Here is an 18,668-nt window from a genome sequence, read left to right as displayed (position 1 = left end):
GCTGTCAGAGATCAAGAAGAAATGGCAGATGTGGAAGGTAGACAGATCAGCCTTATTGTGCACACGGTGACCGATATATCTGCCAGTGCTGGATGGTAGGGGGGTCCTGGGGATACCAAGTTACATTACCCACAAAAGTCTACGGACCATCCTAGCACAAAGTGGAAACAAATGCTTTGTGTACAATGGAATAGGACCCAAGTAGCACCCAACACCCAAACGCTCATGAACAGTGACTGAAGCCAACAGTCAATGAGGGATGAGAGAATTAAATAAACAGTCCAATGCAGGAAGATTTACACCATTTATTGTGAGGATATAAAATACAGCTACACTGCACCTTTAAAATCATCTGTTACCTGCAGAATATTACTTTATTAACCCCTCTCCTGCTTAGGGTTAAAAACAAAAAAAAAAACCTCTGTAAAACACAGGCCTGCAGCAAACTGGTTAACCCATTGCCTGCAACATCATGCACAGTTCGTTACTCCCGTTAAAAAAAGGCCCACGCAGCCTTACGCTCCACACTCCTGGTAGAGATTTCTGAAGAGCGCTATTAAAATTGCAGACCTGTTTCAACCTCCCAGCCCTGCTCTGTTTCCGACAGGGTCTCTTCAGTGTGCGACTTTAGTCCGATGGGCAGCACCCTTACCACTGGAATCGCCAAGCGCCACATTCAACTTTATTGGGGTGGAAAATTTCACCCATCGTCGGAGGTAAAAGTAAATGAATCCTGCAAATACAAAAATGAAAAAGGTGATCAGCCTGTGTTTGTTTACGCATCAATTCTGCATTTATGGATATTGTGAGAAATTCCAGGCTCCCTTAGCAGTGGATAACTGAACATTGTTCGACAAAACGCTTGTCATACGGCAAACAAGAAAACTTTATACACTTTTATAGCTTAATACATTTTTTTATGATAAAATGCTTAAAAATGTGTATACTGTACTTTGTTGGTAAATACATTACACAGATTTAGATGGTGTCTGAGTGATTATTTAAATAGCATTTTTTCCCATGAAAAAAAATATTTAGTAAAAACAGTTTAAGATTAAAATGGAAAATAAAAAAGCTTTATAGGAAATACATGCTGCACAGGGTTGATAAGGCATTTTGAGAGTGGTTGCCCCAATTAAAGGGACAGTCTACTCCAGAATTTGCATTGTTTAAAAAGTTAGATAATCCCTTTATTACCCATTCCCCAGTTTCTCATAAGCAACACTTTTATATTAATACACTTTTTACCTCTGTGATTACATTGTATCTAAGCCCCTGCAGACTGCCTCCTTATCTCAGTTCGTTTGACAGACTTGCACTTTAGCCAATCAGTCCTGACTCCTAGGTAACTCCACGGGAGTGAACACAATGTTACCTATATGACACATGTGGTCTAGTACTTTCTCGCTGTAAAAAAAACCGTCAAAACGCAGAGGTGGTCTTCAAGGGCTTAGAAAATAGCATATGAGCCTACCTAGGTTTAGCTTTTAACAAAAAATATGAAGAGATTGAGAACAAAGCAAACTTCATGATAAAAGTAAATTGGAAAGTTGTTTAAAATTGCATGCCCTATCTGAATCATGAAAGTTTATTTTTGACTAGACTGTCCCTTTTAATAAGAACTAACTGACATTTTCTTTTACTTTTAAAGGGATATTAAAAACGCTACAAAGTCATGTTAATATTTATCAGCTATTAAATATTAACTGGTGATACACAGTAAATTATTTTTTTCTAGGAATTCATACCAAGCGCTACAACTGCAGCCAATAAACAAGTAGTATAGTTATAGGTCAGGAAATGTACTATGAGTACCATAATGTAGCATCAGTTGCTTCCTGACGGATAGGGCAAACTCTCACAGTTGTATTCAAGGACAGAAACAAAACTCCACAAATCACAAGAAAAATGTATTTTATTTATTTATTTTATGGCACACCATTCATTTGTATTATTAATGTATACACTAGAAATGCAATGGTTAACATAGCATTTAAGTCATTTCTTTTTTACATCCTTGTAGGGCAGTTTGACAAATAAGTGCTGTGACTGAACAAAATACAAAAAAATAAACAATTGTATATACTAGCTTCATAAATCACAAGTGCCCATACACAGCTCCTGTGAACTGCCCCCCACCCCTTAAATTAAATTCCTGTTCCACAGATCACTGATGACATCTCCCACAACCTACCTCACTGCTCAGGGGTCCGGCCACTTGTGTCTGCCCTTATCTGCAACAGACAGTTTCTCCAGGTTCTCCTGCACAGCTCTCAGCGCTTTCCCTGTAAGACACACATTGTAAGCCTGGCATCTGAACACACAGCCAATCAGTGTTAGCTTTCAGACAACATGTGAGGCTTCTCTGCAAACAATGTGCGCTATACAATTATGCTTTTCTCACCTATTATTGATGTGTTTTCCTCCATCGACGAGGAGAGATCCAACATGCTCTGGGAGTTTGGGGAAGAAGCGGTGTTTTTACCATCCAGTCCTAAAAAAAACAGACCCTCATTACTGCCAGGCGTTCAGCATAAAAGGCCAAGGAACACTACAGTACTGATTTGTTAACATGACAACGCTGGTCATAACTCCAGTAGCATTGTTCCTACTAACCAGGCTATTTTTCCTCCTCTGTCTGCAGCTCTCTTAAAAGCCGTTGCCCAATTTTAACCCTTTACTGGTGTTGGTTGGCCAAGCTCTGAATCTTCATACTAGGTGCTGCCATCTTAAAGTTAATGCAAACTTTAACGAATTAAAGCCCAGTATCAAATAATAATCTTAAAAACAGGGGCACTTTAAGTCATTAAATTCTGTTACAGTTGTGTCTGTCCGGCAGTTTAATGTCCCCGTAACATAAGAACACAGACTGCACTCAGGTCAGAGCCTTTCAGTAAAAGCCCCATGCCTCACAATTTAAAGGACCAGTACACAAATGTTTGATAAACAGACAATACAATAGCACTTAGTCTGCACTTCAAATGAGTAGTAGATTGTTTTCTGACAAATTTCAAAGCTATTTCTATTTCCACCCCTCCTGTACCATGTGACAGCCATCAGCCAATCACAAATGCATACACGTACCATGTGACAGCCATCAGCCAATCACAAATGCATACACGTACCATGTGACAGCCATCAGCCAATCACAAATGCATACACGTTCTGTGAATTCCTGCACATGCTCAGTAGAAGCCAGTGACTCAAAAAGTGTAAATATAAAAAGACTGTGCACATTTTGTTAATGGAAGTAAATTGTAAGTTGTTTAAAATTGCTGCTCTATCTGAATCATGAAAGTTTAAATTTGACTTGAGTGTCCCTTTAAATAAGCAAAACTGGGAGCTCAAGAGAGATGGTGGGGAAATAGAGGAGCTCCGCTAACCACTGCTTATATAACTAATTGCAGAGGGCAAATATCTGAAAGCATCTATACCAAAAGCTTCATGGAGTGATTTTGAAACTAGCGGTGATAGCCAAGAGGGTATTTGAGAGGAGGGGAAGACTGATAACCCGCTCAAACAAAGTTGAAAATGCGGAGCTAGCCGCCATCTTGACCATGCGGTTTATGATCTGAAGGAGCCGACAGTTCACAGCACACTGGTATGTCTCTGCAGCGAAAACAAAACTTGACAGCGCAATAGGGAACCGGATCCCAGAGAGGCATACAAACAAGTAAGCAATCTTATGCAAAGGGAATAACGGTGGGAACAAGAGGTAAAGGGAGGAATCCCCTTCTCTCCCAAACAAAGATTAAAAGCGAGAAAGGTGCATACAGAGTAGGCTCCGAGTCAAGGCTGCACAATTAGGAGATCACTGAGATAGTCAGACGGTATAGCAAAACAAACTAAAACAGCCTAAAAGTATGGGAATACGTAGCAACTAAAAAGTGATGTCTGAAGGCCCAATGCTCATTTGACCATACAGAGTAACAAAAATGCACAATCAGAAAGACACAGGGTAACCTACTAGATGAAACTATACTCAATGCTCACTATTTAGCTGGACATGACGAAGGGCTGAGCTGTCTGCAACACATATACACATAGCAAGCTGTGAAGCAGACGACTAGCGACGCCATATCTAAATAGCACAAAGAGGCTTCCCTATTGGGGGGACAAGAAGCACAACAACACAGTAATGAATGCAGTGTGAGCCTTATTGCCGATAAGCTAGATACCTCAAGATTCAAATACACATCACTGATGAGCATCACTGACTGCTGAAATGTCCATATGAATATGTAAATATTAACAGAAAGAGAAAATAAAAGTCTATGCATGAGATGAAAAATTGAGAATTTGAATATCTTTATCTGCAACAGGGATTAACACAAGCAACTGATTTCTGACTGACAACGTTTAACTTTTGTTTTGCTAAAGCCTGAAAGGAAAATAAATAAACCCTTAGGAACTGAGGGGACTGTGTTGGGCGAGAGGGAACATTACAGCTCTCTCTTTCTATTAAGACAGCTTCTAATTCCTTAAGGCTGACTTTATATTGATACCATGGCAGCCAGAAAACAAAATAAGCCCTCTCAAGGCATCAAAACCCCTACAGCTACTCTATTTTTTAAACCCATAAAAGAGAAAACGCTGGATTTAGCAAATAATGATGCAGAGGAAGATGCAGATTCTGAAACAGACTCTCAAATCAACGAAGACGACTCTATCCCTGCAACAAGAGCAGATTTAAAAACCTTGGTATCTAAACAAGATATCAATAAAAACTTCGAAAAGTTGTGGGACAAGTTCGATGCATTCCAAAACACAGTGACTAACAGCCTCACGGAGATTAAACAAGATGTTGCAGACCTTGGCTCTAGAGTGGCGGCTTTGGAAGAAGTCGACACCACAGTATCGGAAGACCTCACTAATGTTACCCACCAACTAACTACACAGCAACAAGAGATCAACGATTTACAGGAAAAATTGGAAGATCTCGAAAATAGAAGTCGTAGATGCAATTTACGTTTAAAGGGAATCCCCGAATCTATTGCAACAGAGGAACTGCATATCTATCTATATCAGCTCTTTCAGGCCATCACAGGGGAAACGGAGGAAGGCAAATATCAACTGGAAAGGGCACACAGAGCACTCAGAGCCAAACCAAAGGGGGAGGCTCCACCAAGAGATGTGGTTGTGAAATTCTCCAGATTCCCAGAGAAAGAAGAGGTTTTGGCAGCAGCAAGGAAGAACCCAAGGATTTCAAGGATCAGTGATCCAATTTTATCAAGACCTCTGTGTCAAGACACTACAACGAAGAAGCCATCTAAGACCCCTCACTTCAATGCTGAGGAAACATCAGATCAGATACAGATGGGGGTTCCCTTTCTACCTACATATCTCACATAATGGAAGATCTCTGAGCCTCAGAGAACCGGCAGAAATTCCAATGATCTGCAGTAAGTTGAATTTGGAAACGCCGGAATTACCACAGCAGGACAAAGAGATAAATATACCACAATCATCTACCGGTTCATCCCTTCCACAAAGACAAAAATGGACAAGGGTTGCTAAAAAAAGAACCAAGACATGAAGGCCCGATTCCACACAAAGGTATGAAATATGTTACATCTATTTTACACCAAGAATAAACATGAGGAAAAGTCACTAGACATAGAACTTTTATTCTTCCTCATTAACAAAGTCCTTCAGACTGAAATGTCATAGGACATAAGCCAATCTGGTTATCGGGACATTAAACGTATATAGGACATGACCTGATATATAGGCCTTGTACAAACTTCACTTAAAAAATTTTGTGAGATGTAGATAATCTAAGATAACCGTGCAAACATGTTATGCCCAATGACTCTCTACTAGCAGTGGAAACACACTGTACTTACATTATAGTTACTGCAAAGGGGATGGGTGGAGTGGGAGGGGGGGTTATTGTTCTTTTCTGGGTTTTTCTTCTGCAGACAGTTAGGATCTGCAAAGGAAATTGTTTTTTTACTGTTTTTTCTGTCTTCATTAATTGGTGGGGAAATGTTGTTTTGAAATTAACCTGTAACTGGCAAAAGTATATGCTTGTTTCTGACTGTATATATCATTTGTTTGAGATATCTGTTGCCTCCAAGGGAAGGGGGGCTTGTGTAACAAGACCACGGGAATATCATAGAATCTGGAATAAAGACGAGTCCAGAGGAGAGAGTCCCACACCTCACACCACAAACTGTAAGTAATGACTGGAGACATACATTTAATATCACATAATGTGAGAGGCCTTAATACAGACCCTAAACGTAGGACAGCAATGACCCAATACATGAGACTTAAAGCCAACATAATATTTCTTCAAGAGACTCACTTTACAAAGGATGTCATACCAAAGTACTGGACGAAAAGCTTCACACAGCATTACCATTCAGCAACAGACAAAAAGAAGAGAGGGGTTTCAATTCTGATTCATAGATCCTTGGGGTTTGTGGTAGAGGAGACGGTTAGTGATCCAGAAGGGAGGTTCTTAATAGTGCGGGGGAGATTAAGAGATAAGCAAATCACCCTATGTAACATATACGCGCCAAATGAGACACAAATCTCATTCTTTTCCCACATCTCATTTTTGCTGACTCAATGGTCACAGTATAGGATTTTACTGGGTGGAGACTTCAATGTGGAGATGTATGCATACCAACCCACAATTAAGACTAAGTTGACTTCAAAGCAACAAAGACATAATTCCATGATTAAAAAAATTAAAGAAGTTTTTCTAACACATAATATTATAGACTCATGGGATACCTTGTATGGAAGGACTTTAGACTATACTTATTATTCACATGTACATAAAAGATATTCAAAACTAGATTATGTCTACATAAGTCAGGTGTGGATCCCAGATCTGCTTTCTACTATTATACATGCATGCGCATGGTCCGACCACTCTATAGTCCAAGTTAATATTAAGGATACATTTCATACAAGCTCAACACGCTCATGGAGCTATGACCCGAATGTACTACAGAAACCAGGCACACTAAATTCTATCACACAAACTATGCAAGAATATTGGAGGTTAAATACGGGCTCCACAACTAATACAACTTACACGTGGGCGGCACACAAGCCATACCTAAGGGGATTACTCATTAAAGAAAAAGCGATCCTTTCCAAAGCAAATAGAAGCCAGATAGACTTATTACAGACCCAGATAGACACCCTCACCAGATTACACCAACAACAATTATCAAATACAATATTTCAGGAACTACAATCCAAGAGACTAGAACTATCCACGATTTTGAATAAAGCGTCTCTTAGAGCGGCCCATAGGTTGAGGTCACACTACTTTCTTTATTCCAACAAACCTGATAAATACTTAGCACACAAACTTAGAGAACAAACCAGATCCTTTTCTATCCCACTGCTACAAAGGGAGGATGGGGTGTGTACTTCAAATCCACAAGAGATAGCTAACGAATTTGCTAACTACTATGCCCATCTTTATGACGGGGAAAAAACACACCGAACCGAACAAAATAGACAGCTGCTGCATAGATTTCTAGAGGATGCCAACCTTACACCAATAGATAACCACATTAATGATGCACTAAACGCAGAGGTGTCGGCTAGGGAGGTCTTAACAGCCCTCAAGGAGCTTAAGCCGGGAAAGGCGGCAGGTCCGGATGGATTCCCAGGGGAATATTATAAACTTTTTAAGTCAACTCTTACCCCCCATATTATCAAATTCTGTAATGATATTTTACAAGGAAGGGATATCCCAAAGGAAATTTTGCAGGCTAAGATAGTCGTGATACCCAAACCTGGACGAAATCCAAAACTATGTAAAAATTATAGACCGATATCGCTGATTAATCAGGATATTAAAATCTTCACTAAAATCTTAGCAAATAGACTCAAGATACATTTACCCACCCTAATCCATCCGGACCAGGTAGGATTTATCTTAGATAGAGAAGCCCCAGACAACACTAGACGGGTGATCTCCCTGGTCGACTACCTAAACAAAACACGAACGCCTTCTCTGATCCTCTCTTTGGATGCGGAGAAGGCGTTCGACAGGATAGACTGGGGATTTATGCTGGAGGTCATGACCAAGATGGGATTCGAGGGACCGTTTGTCCAAGCAATAAAAAATATATACTCATGTCCCACAGCACACATAAGAGCAGCGGGCTACCAATCCAAAGAGATAGATATCAGGAACGGCACAAGGCAGGGTTGCCCTTTGTCACCGCTTCTATTCGCTATATGCATAGAGCCTCTAGCGGCTAGGATTCGTCTTGCCCGTGAGGTTCATGGGGTCTCGGTGGGAGGGGCGGAATTTAAGATATCTCTGTTTGCAGATGATATTCTTCTTACTTTAACTAAACCCTTGACATCTTTGCCCCACCTATATCAAATCTTACAAGACTACTCAAATGTTTCAGGGTACAAGATCAATCAAGATAAATGCGAGGCATTATCCATAGCCCTCCCAGCCCACACTAAAAAACTGATTGAAACTAATTTCTCATTCCTCTGGGCCAAAGAATCCATCAAATACTTGGGAATTCACCTCTCAGATGACAATGACCAATTATACAAATTGAATTATACCCCACTATACAAGAAAATTAGAAAGGAGATCAAAAATTGGAAAAAGGGAGGTTTTTCATGGTATGGCCGTTTTTCGGCTATTAAGATGAATGTACTCCCAAGATTACTATATCTTTTTAGGGCACTGCCAATAAAGATACCCCTACCAGAGCTAACTAAGCTCCAGACAGACTTAACCGGATTTCTGAGGGGGAATAAGAAGGCTAGGATACCCTCACAGATACTAATGCAGCATAGAAAATTGGGGGGGTTGGAGTTCCAAATTTGATTAGATACTACCACTCAGCGAGACTAGCACAAAACACATTGTTGAGCCAAAAAAATAGTACACTGGTGTGGGTTAAAATGGAGACTCTTATGGCAGGTTACAGCCGTCCAGATGATATTTTATGGGATTATAGGAAACACAAGGTGAAACAGGTAAAGGCCCCAAAGATATTAGATGACATGATGACACTATGGAACTCGTTGACCACCAGCTTAAAGTTACTACCATCTGACTCTTTAATTCGACCACTAAGGACACTGCTGTGTCAGGACTTTCAAGGACAATTAGGTAAATGGGAAAACAAAGGGCTTTATAGAGTAGCAGACTTCATACACAATGACAGAATAGCTACATACCAACAGATACAAGAAAAAATACTGCCAGACAAATTACAATGGTTTTTATATCTGCAGGTAGCATCAGCTGTCACTAAGGTCTTGCCCCAGCCTGGTAGGAAGGGCTTGACCACAATTGAAAAACTCTGTAGTACTGACACTAGACACAAAAAACTAATATCTTCCATATATCTTACATTACTATCAACTAAATCTACGGTAAAATCCTCCTTAATGGATAAATGGGAACTAGATACTAACACTACATATTCAAGAGAAGAATGGGAAGAGGTATTTTATAACTCTGGTAAAGGTATGGTCAGTGCAGACTATAAGGAAAACTGCGTTAAGACAGTATTTAGATGGTACCTTACACCGCTTATTACCTCACATTACACACAAAACGGAAGTAAAGATTGCTATAGGGGTTGCGGGGAAATAGGGACATACATCCATATGTGGTGGGAATGCCCTCAGATACAACAAATATGGTCCAACTTATCTAGATTGCTGAGTGATGTGTTGTCTGAAGATATAATTTTAACAAAGACACAGGCCCTACTAAATGATCGGGTGAGGCCCTTCAATTCGGCAATAAATACATTCATACGCACCTTATGCACAGCTACAAGGATAAGTATAGCTCGATATTGGAAGACAGGATCACCCTCTTGGGGGGAGGTAATAGAAAAAATCAAGCTTACATATAGGTTATCTGAGTCAGCATCATTTGTACAGGCAAATCATGAGCAGTTCCTTAAGATCTGGAACCATTGGATATTAAGCGGACATTGAGCCTTACATGACGACAAAGGGATTCCACGGAGACAAATCATAATCAAAAACATAACAGGGGAGGGGTAGACCCCCGGCCCATTACAAGACAACAAGAGACTTATTTAGGAACACAATGGTTGGGGCTCTCTCCCTGGATTGACGACAGTTGCGGGATGAAGACAGACAAGTTATTGTTTGAAATTGAGTTTAAAGGGGGGGGGGGGGGAGGGAATTTTATTGGTTAATGTTGAACTTGTTTAAGATATAGATTAAGGGATGTTGAAAAGGAGAGGAGAAATGTATTATTTATTACTAAGAAATACAACTAAATGGGACAGAGAAAAGGAGGAAAATTGAGTAAGTCATTTATACTATTACAAACATATATCCTCTATTCTCAGTCACTATGGAAGATGGGTAGCTTCATATACCAAACAACAATACTTTCTAATCCCAATTGAACAAAGAATGAAGTTTAATGGGAATACTGACTTATTCTTCTGAATGGAACTGGTACCACAGGACTAACGTATTTGATCCCATTTGGAAGGAACTCTTACATAAGAGCAGGGGATGGGAAAGTTTTACACTGTCAATTGTTAAAGCTATGTTTCACTCTTTTTTTTATGTGTTGTACAATAAAAAATATTTTAACTAAATAAGCAAAACTGTACTCCAGAGCAGTCAAATTCATAGCTCAGCGTTTTCAACAATTACAGAAAACGCCGCTATTCACATACATTCAATATTAAAAGGGACAGAACTGTAAAAACTGAAATGAAAATGAATGTATTTTAATGCTGAACAGATGCATTTTTGAAGCAGCAAAAAAAAATAAAAAAAATGTATATAGTGAGTTATTATAGGTTCAGCAGCATACCCACATATGTCCCATAACTTGCTTACTTGGCTGTGGTGTGTAATGTGTCAGCTTCATGTATAGCCACCACCAGCAGTCTAATCAGACGCCGGGTGCATGGGCTTAATATATGCGTATGGAGCTGAAAGAGGGATCATTTTAACCAGAAGCATTTCTACTAATACAAGAATTTTGTAAAAATCTTTTTGTTCAAAACGGAGAGGCATCCATGTACATTTCAAATTTCACAAATATGTCTCTTTAAAAAGGAACATAAAAACTACAAGAAGAAAATTAAACACATAGTTACAGTCAGTTCTGGACTGGAAATCTATTACTGGTCCAGAGCTAAATGCCAGGGATATCATAATTGTGTAGCTGTCAATCACTGACTAAGTTCATTTTAGGATTGTTAGTTTATTGGTGTTTAGGAGTGAATTTTGCTTGTTGCAGCTTTACGTCCCTTTAAGAGGTTTGCTTCCGGACACTATAAAGTTAACCTAAGATGACAGTTCTAATTTCCCTTTATTGTTTATCCCCATTGTCTGTAGGTGCCGGTCAGGTATGTTGTCATTTAAAGGGACACTGAACCCAAAATTTTTCTTTCGAGATTCAGATAGAGCATGCAATTTTAAGCAACTTTCTAATTTACTCCTATTATCACATTTTATTCATTCTCTTGGTATTCGAAAAGTAAGAATGTAAGTTTAGATGCCGGCCCATTTTTTGTGAACAACCAGGGTTGTCCTTGCTGATTGGACAGCACCAATAAACAAGTGCTGTCCATGGTCTGAACCAAAAATTTGCTGGCTCCTTAGCTGAGATGCCTTCTTTTTCATAGCAAGAGAACGAAGAAAAATTGATAATAGAAGTAAATTAGAAAGTTGCTTAAAATTGCTGCTCTATCTGAATCATGAAAGAAAAAAATGTGGGTTCAGTGTCCCTTTAAAGGGACATTCCGGTCAAAATTTAAATGCACATAGATGAATTACACCTTTGAATAGAAACATACTTACAATATACATGCATTGGCAAAATGCTTCCAGTAAAAGTTATCACTGTTTTAGTGTTAGCATATTTCTCTGCACGTGCATGTGAGGTATAGCTAGATATTCTCAGTGCACCAGCATTTTAAATGCTGCAGCAGCTCAGAGTGCCAGTGGGGCTTGTATCATGTCAGCAATTAACAAACCGTGTCATCACCAGATGGTACAAGCACTTTAGGCTCTCTGAGCAAATGCTGTGTTTAAAATGCTGGTGCACGGTGCATACTTAAATATACTTTTGACACCACTATAACTTTTATTAGAAGCATTTTTGCTAATGTATATTACACAAATGCTTCTATTCAAAACTGAAATGTAGCCATGTGTATTCCAATTTTGGCTGGAATGTTCCTTTAACACACACAAGGAACAAAATATTTCTAACAAATGTTGTTTAACCTAATAAATTAACCATAATAATATTTTTCTCCAGCTTTCCAAGTAGATTTCTATTTCACAGGGTATTAGCAATATGGGAGGCCACGGCTGGTACAGTTATACTTTGAAATCCTAATCATATATATATATATATGTCTATCTATCTATCTATCTATCTATCATCTCCCTATCTTTACCAACCTCTATATATGGCATATATTCAAATTAATTAGAATAGCCAATGAACTATCAAAATCCCCATAGACTTTAATAGTAAATTGTTAGGGGGAACAAAGTCTTGCTATGCTTCTTGTTAAAGCATGAGTCTATACCTCTATGTCTATATTAATAATTACAAAGAACTGCACTCACTTAAACAGCAATAAAAACATAAATGCATTTGTCCCAGTGCACTGATACAGCATAAACAGACTAAATGAATAATCTGTTGCTCAGCCTTAAGGGACCAGTAAACAAGATTATTGCTCTTTATTAAATATCTTAGCATCTGTTTATTTTCCCCTGAGTGCTTGTTTTCCTGCATCATACTGAAGTCTAGGAAGAGCAATATTAACAATATAAAAAGTAACATTTATTTGCAATGAAAATGTCTCGCTTTCTAGATTATATTTATTTTAGCGAACACGGAAGGGGCAGAACTAGGCTCCTCTTACCTGTAGCCTTATAGGGAGGCGTCCTTAGCCGATGTAAAAGCTTTTCCTGGCTGCTCCTGAAAATAATAAATATGACATTTAGTTCAAGGCAGAGCTGTTTATTAAGCAAACATTAAAAGGTGAAAATTTAAATGCACATAGATGAATTACATCTTTTTATAGAAACTTTGTGAAACATAGCTAGATATTCTCAGTGCACCAGCATTTTAAATACTGCAGCTGCTCAGAGCATCAGTGGGGCTTGCATCATGTCAGCAATTAACAAACGGAGTCATTACAAGATGGCAAGTGCTGTGTTTAAAATGCTGGTGCACGGTGCATACCTAAATACAATACATTTGCATAATCAACAAATGCATGATACAAAGAGAATGCAATAGCACTTAGTCAGAACTTCAAATGAGCAGCAGATTTTATTCTGACAAATCTCAAAAGGTATGTATATTTGCCCTCCTCCTGTATCATGTGACAGCCATCAGCCAATCACAAATGCAATGCACATACGTATAGTCTGAATTCTTGCACATGCTCAAAAGTCTAAATATAAAAAGACACTTGTGCACTTTTTGTTAAAGGGACATTAAACACTAAATACATGCTAGATAGAATGATGCATTCAAAGAAAAGATTAGTCCATGACTAACATGTAGATGTAGTTTTTAAAGTTTCATTAGTTGTTTAAAAAGTGACAAAATAAGTGTAAAGTTTTAATGTCTATAAAACACTGGGAGCTGCCATGTTGTAACTTAGGTTACCTTCTCTGCTGTGGCCAATTAGGGTCAGTTATAAATAGTTCACTAGAGTGTGCAGCCAATGGCTGTGCTGGATTTAACAGTGTTCTGCACTTCCACTTCTAACATGAACTGAAAAGCTCACAATTTCAGAATAGAACAACAGGCAAAGGGGACAAAGTAAATAATGAAAGTATATTGCAGAGTTGTTCTATTATATACAATTTATCATTTTACATTACCATCTCAAAGTGTTTAATGTCCCTTTAATGGAAGTAAATTGGTACGTTGTTTAAAATTGCTTCTCTATCAGAATCATGAAAGTTTAATTTTGAATTGAGTATATATATATATATATATATATATATATATATATATATATATATATATATATATATATATATATATATATATATATATATATATATATATATATATATATATATATATATAGTGTGTTCTAATAGCGCTTGCAGAAGATGTTCCTCACAAGCAAATGGGAGGGAGGAAAACAGAAATGGGGATATCCCCAGATGAATGAGGGCAATTTGAGGAGAAATTAAATAATAATAAATGCTCACCTGTTGGATCACAGGGACCAGCGATCAGCGACGGGTAGAAATGGATGGTGTGTGTTAGCACCAAAGCACATGTAAGGGAGACAAGAAAAATATGCACCCAAAAGGATATTTATGTATATATTAATATCTCATAATATCAAACGGAGGCTGCTTGTGGGAACTTCCAATTCTTACCTCACTGTATATGTGGACAGAGGGTAAAGAGGAAGGAAGTTCCTATTTAATATAAGCTGATAACCAAAAAAATATATAATGATGAAAAAGGAAAATATGAAAATATATGAAAAAATATATATATGCGTGGATATGAAGAAATAAACAAGAGTATTTAAAAACCGTTATAATTTATTATTGTACTCTTAAAAATATATAAAATTTTATATATTTTTAAGAGTACAATAATAAATTATAACGGTTTTTAAATACTCTTGTTTATTTCTTCATATCCACGCATATATATATTTTTTCATATATTTTCATATTTTCCTTTTTCATCATTATATATTTTTTTGGTTATCAGCTTATATTAAATAGGAACTTCCTTCCTCTTTACCCTCTGTCCACATATACAGTGAGGTAAGAATTGGAAGTTCCCACAAGCAGCCTCCGTTTGATATTATGAGATATTAATATATACATAAATATCCTTTTGGGTGCATATTTTTCTTGTCTCCCTTACATGTGCTTTGGTGCTAACACACACCATCCATTTCTACCCGTCGCTGATCGCTGGTCCCTGTGATCCAACAGGTGAGCATTTATTATTATTTAATTTCTCCTCAAATTGCCCTCATTCATCTGGGGATATCCCCATTTCTGTTTTCCTCCCTCCCATTTGCTTGTGAGGAACATCTTCTGCAAGCGCTATTAGAACACATTCTATTCCAATTCTCACCACTTTTGTCTCATTCAGGAGGAATGAGACATCACTAATAGCAGCAGGCACTGGACATCCTCAAAGAGCATTTCACTGCAATACTACTATTACTCTTGTTGTGGCGCAACTACCTAAAACCCTCTCTCATCATATATATATATTATAATATCCTGATAACGCTATCAAAGCGCCTACCCCTATAAACAGTCAAAGGAATAAATAAAGCATAACCTTTATTATTATTATACACTAAAATAAATAAATTAAAAACAACAAACATCATCCCCAACTCCAGGAATGCAAAAGTTAGTTATGAAATCCCAAACAAAACCAGGTCTATTCAGCACAATTTTGGTAATTTTCCTCAATGATATAGCAGCCACGAGTCAAAAATCTCTCTATTCCAATAGCTATTGGTGACTCTCAGACTATGAGAGGACGACTCACTAGTCTCTTGTTGCTAAATATATATTATTCATTTATTTAAAGAAAACAACAAACAAAAAAAACAAACCACTGGATATTCCCTGCAAGCTTCAAGATCTTAAAAAGGGACATGAAACCCAATTTCTTTCTTTCATGATTCAGATAGAGCAGCAATTCTAAGCATCTTTCTAATTTACTCCTATTATCAATTTTCTCCGTTCTCTTGGTATCTTTATTTGAAAAGGTAGGAATGTAAGCTTAGGAGCCGGCCTATTTTTGGTTCAGCACCTGAGTTGCGCCGATCGATGGTGAACCAAAAATGGACCGGCTCCTTTCAAATAAATATCCAGAGAACGAAGAAAAATTGATAATAGGAGTAAATTAGAACGTTGCTGCTCTATCTGAATCATGAAATAAAAAAAATGGGTTTCATTTCCCTTTATAAACAACTTGAGCACAAACATAAATAAATAATAATAAAAAAAAAAAAAAATGTAGAAAGCAAAATTAGACTTCCCGGAGCAGGGCAAGCAGTGCCTGCTGCCCGTTTTGTCAAATGTTTTGGGGTTTAACCATTATTTAAAGGGCCATAATACCCAAATGTTTAAACACTTGAAAGTGAGGCAGCATAGATGTAAAATGCTGACTAGAAAATATCACCTGAACATCTCTATGTAAAAAAGAAAGATATTTTACCTCAAAAGTTCCTCAGTAGCCACCTCCCATTGTAAAGGATTTCTAAGCAGCATTTTAGTGTTTGTCCTGGGACATCTGAAGGGACTAGCATCGTGCACTCTCATATTATTTCACCAATCAGGTAAAGGAAGCTTACTATGAAATCTCATGAGAGTTAAGTCAAATCTCATGAGATCACAGTAAGAGTTCATGACCTCAGCACTGCTGATGCTGATTGGCTGCTGTTCATTTCTTCATTTATTTATTTTTTACCTGCAGCTGAGCAGAAGCTGAGTATAACTTTTTACACAGAACTTACTCTGCTGAGCTGAGGAAATTGTGAGGTAAAATATCTTCCTTTTTACATAGAGAGGCTCAGGTGATATTTTCCTGTCAGCTTTTTACAGTTATACTGCATCAGTTTCAAGTGATTTAGCACATGAGTATTATGTCCATTAACAGGAAAAAAACCTTCCTGAACATTTAGCTGCAATACAAAAACCATGTTCTATTGTCTAACCCAATAGCGGTAGTTACCTTAGCTGTGCGACAGCACGTTGTGCATCACTGGCGATGTTACACGTGGCGTCCAGCTGTCTGCGGAAGGCCCGCCACGTCGTGTCCTGCTCCATAAGGCAGCTCTCAGCCACGGCTCTCAACTCCCGCTCTTGAGCTACCTGAGCCTTCAGAAGCTCCGCCTCTTCACACCTCTGTGGGGCGTGAGAGAAAGATGCTGAGGGGAGAGGAGTAAGACTGAGAGAAGAGATTGGATGAGAGAAGCTAAGATAAAGAGGGGGACAGGAAGGAGGAAAATAAAATGATGAGGAAGCAAATAAGCAAAGTGCAATAGAAGAGATTTAGAGAAGAGCAGATGTTGTGCCCTTCCCCATTTCATGCTCAGGAGAACAGTAATGGCAACCAGTAGCCACTGTGTGCTCTTGCCCTCACCTTGTGCAGCTGGATGGCTAGTTCCTGCATTTCAGCTTCCAGGCGGTCCGCATAGGCCTGTTCTAAAGAGCTACTGGAAGGTCGCGCAGAGCTGTGCCATCGAGCAATGGCGGATGTCATTTTCCGCTTAGGACCGAACAGGCTACAGGTAAAAAAATAGAAATAATTATTAACCAAAAGGTAAGAAGGGTTGTGCACGAGCTTAGAGGAACAATCTTCTTTTGGGAAGATTAACTAAAGTGTGATAAATTCACATTTGTAAATTATTATTATACTATTTATAAAGCGCCAACAAATCCTGCAGCGTTGTCCATGGGTACAAATGATAAAAAGTACAATGATGATACAATATTTGTAACACAATTTATTCAAACAAATACAGGAGGAATTGAGGGCCCTATTTCCATGGGGACTTACAGTCTAGAGGGGTAGGAGGGTGAGAAACAGGAAGTGAGGACTGCAAGGGTGAGAATGATGTTAATACAGGAGGTAGATGAGGGAAATTATTAGGTAAGTCAAATTCCTTTGTTACAGAGTTGGGTATTAGACTTCCCTAAACAAAAATGTCTTTAGGGATTGTTTAAAGGAGGACAGATTAGGAGAAAGTCTGACAGTGCGAGGAAGTGCATTGGTGCCGCACGAGAGTCGTGCCGCACGAGAGTCCTGCAGTCTATCGTGGGAAGAGGTAAGTTGCAGACCATTAACCCCTCCTTGGCAGACACACAAATGTCCCTGTTTGCCAGAGTGCCACACCTCAATTTTTTTAGCCTACAGGGACCCCATATTTTACCTTCCTAAAACTACCAACCCCTCCCTACTCCCGTTTTGTCTGGCACTCACGTTATTCCAACTTCTTTTAAGTCACTCTCTGTCAGTGTGAGAAATATCCGCAAATTCACATCTTGCTCTTGGAACACGGGCAAGTACTTGGAGCAGCCAATCTGATCCAGCATCTCAGCAAGGTCCTGATGGAGAGAATGTGGAGCTTAGGTGGATCAGCATTGGAACTCATCTGGTTATACAACTTCACTAAAGTTAACACTAAAAACAATGCGTGTTCTGGTAAAATGTAAAAATCCAGCCCTTTAAAGAGACATTGTTGTGCAAAAATGACATGCTCTAATATATTACAGTATATCATTTGTGCAATATTTACAATGAAACTCTGTTTTTAACCTCCACAAATGGGTTAAAGGGATAGTAAGCACCTTGATATTTTTATATAAAAGGTTTAGTTATGTGTAATGATGAAACAACTGTTAAATTACATGAAAGGGGGGCAAAATTATTTCGGAATTTTGTGGATTTTCTAATTCTCAGAACTAAGAGAACAACACACTGGAGACGTCTAAATGCTAACCCTGCCACATACCCTTCTCTACTTGGTTTAACAAATGAGAGAACGGCAAAACAATGCATTTTATACTAACATAATGATAGTGACTAGCATTGCTGTCTACAGACTAAAGTTCTGATTGGCTCCTCGAAATAAGGCAAATGGTGGGTGGAGATTGGCAACTGAAAAACAATT

At 38.4% G+C, this 18,668-nt stretch overlaps 1 protein-coding gene across 2 annotated transcripts in view; it reads right to left on the bottom strand.

The window, feature by feature from the left end:
* Window positions 1-290: 290 nt before the first annotated feature.
* The window catches only part of ANKS3 (ankyrin repeat and sterile alpha motif domain containing 3), a 48,663-nt gene continuing 30,285 nt past the window's right edge, over window positions 291-18,668 (bottom strand). The window contains exons 11-17 of one of the 2 annotated variants that reach the window (XM_053695267.1): window positions 17,978-18,102; window positions 17,138-17,279; window positions 16,727-16,899; window positions 12,900-12,955; window positions 2,405-2,494; window positions 2,195-2,285; window positions 291-733 (exon numbers count right to left, since the gene is read on the bottom strand). In XM_053695267.1, coding sequence (XP_053551242.1) covers window positions 2,203-2,285; window positions 2,405-2,494; window positions 12,900-12,955; window positions 16,727-16,899; window positions 17,138-17,279; window positions 17,978-18,102 — 669 coding nt within the window. In that variant the 3' untranslated portion in view covers window positions 291-733; window positions 2,195-2,202. Of the gene's footprint in view, window positions 734-2,194; window positions 2,286-2,404; window positions 2,495-12,899; window positions 12,956-16,726; window positions 16,923-17,137; window positions 17,280-17,977; window positions 18,103-18,668 lie in introns of those variants that run through there. The other variant, XM_053695268.1, reaches the window with a different exon arrangement.

Source organism: Bombina bombina, chromosome 11 (assembly GCF_027579735.1).
Source record: "Bombina bombina isolate aBomBom1 chromosome 11, aBomBom1.pri, whole genome shotgun sequence".
Classification (NCBI taxonomy): domain Eukaryota; kingdom Metazoa; phylum Chordata; class Amphibia; order Anura; family Bombinatoridae; genus Bombina; species Bombina bombina.
This window is presented reverse-complemented; position numbering and strand designations above follow the sequence as displayed.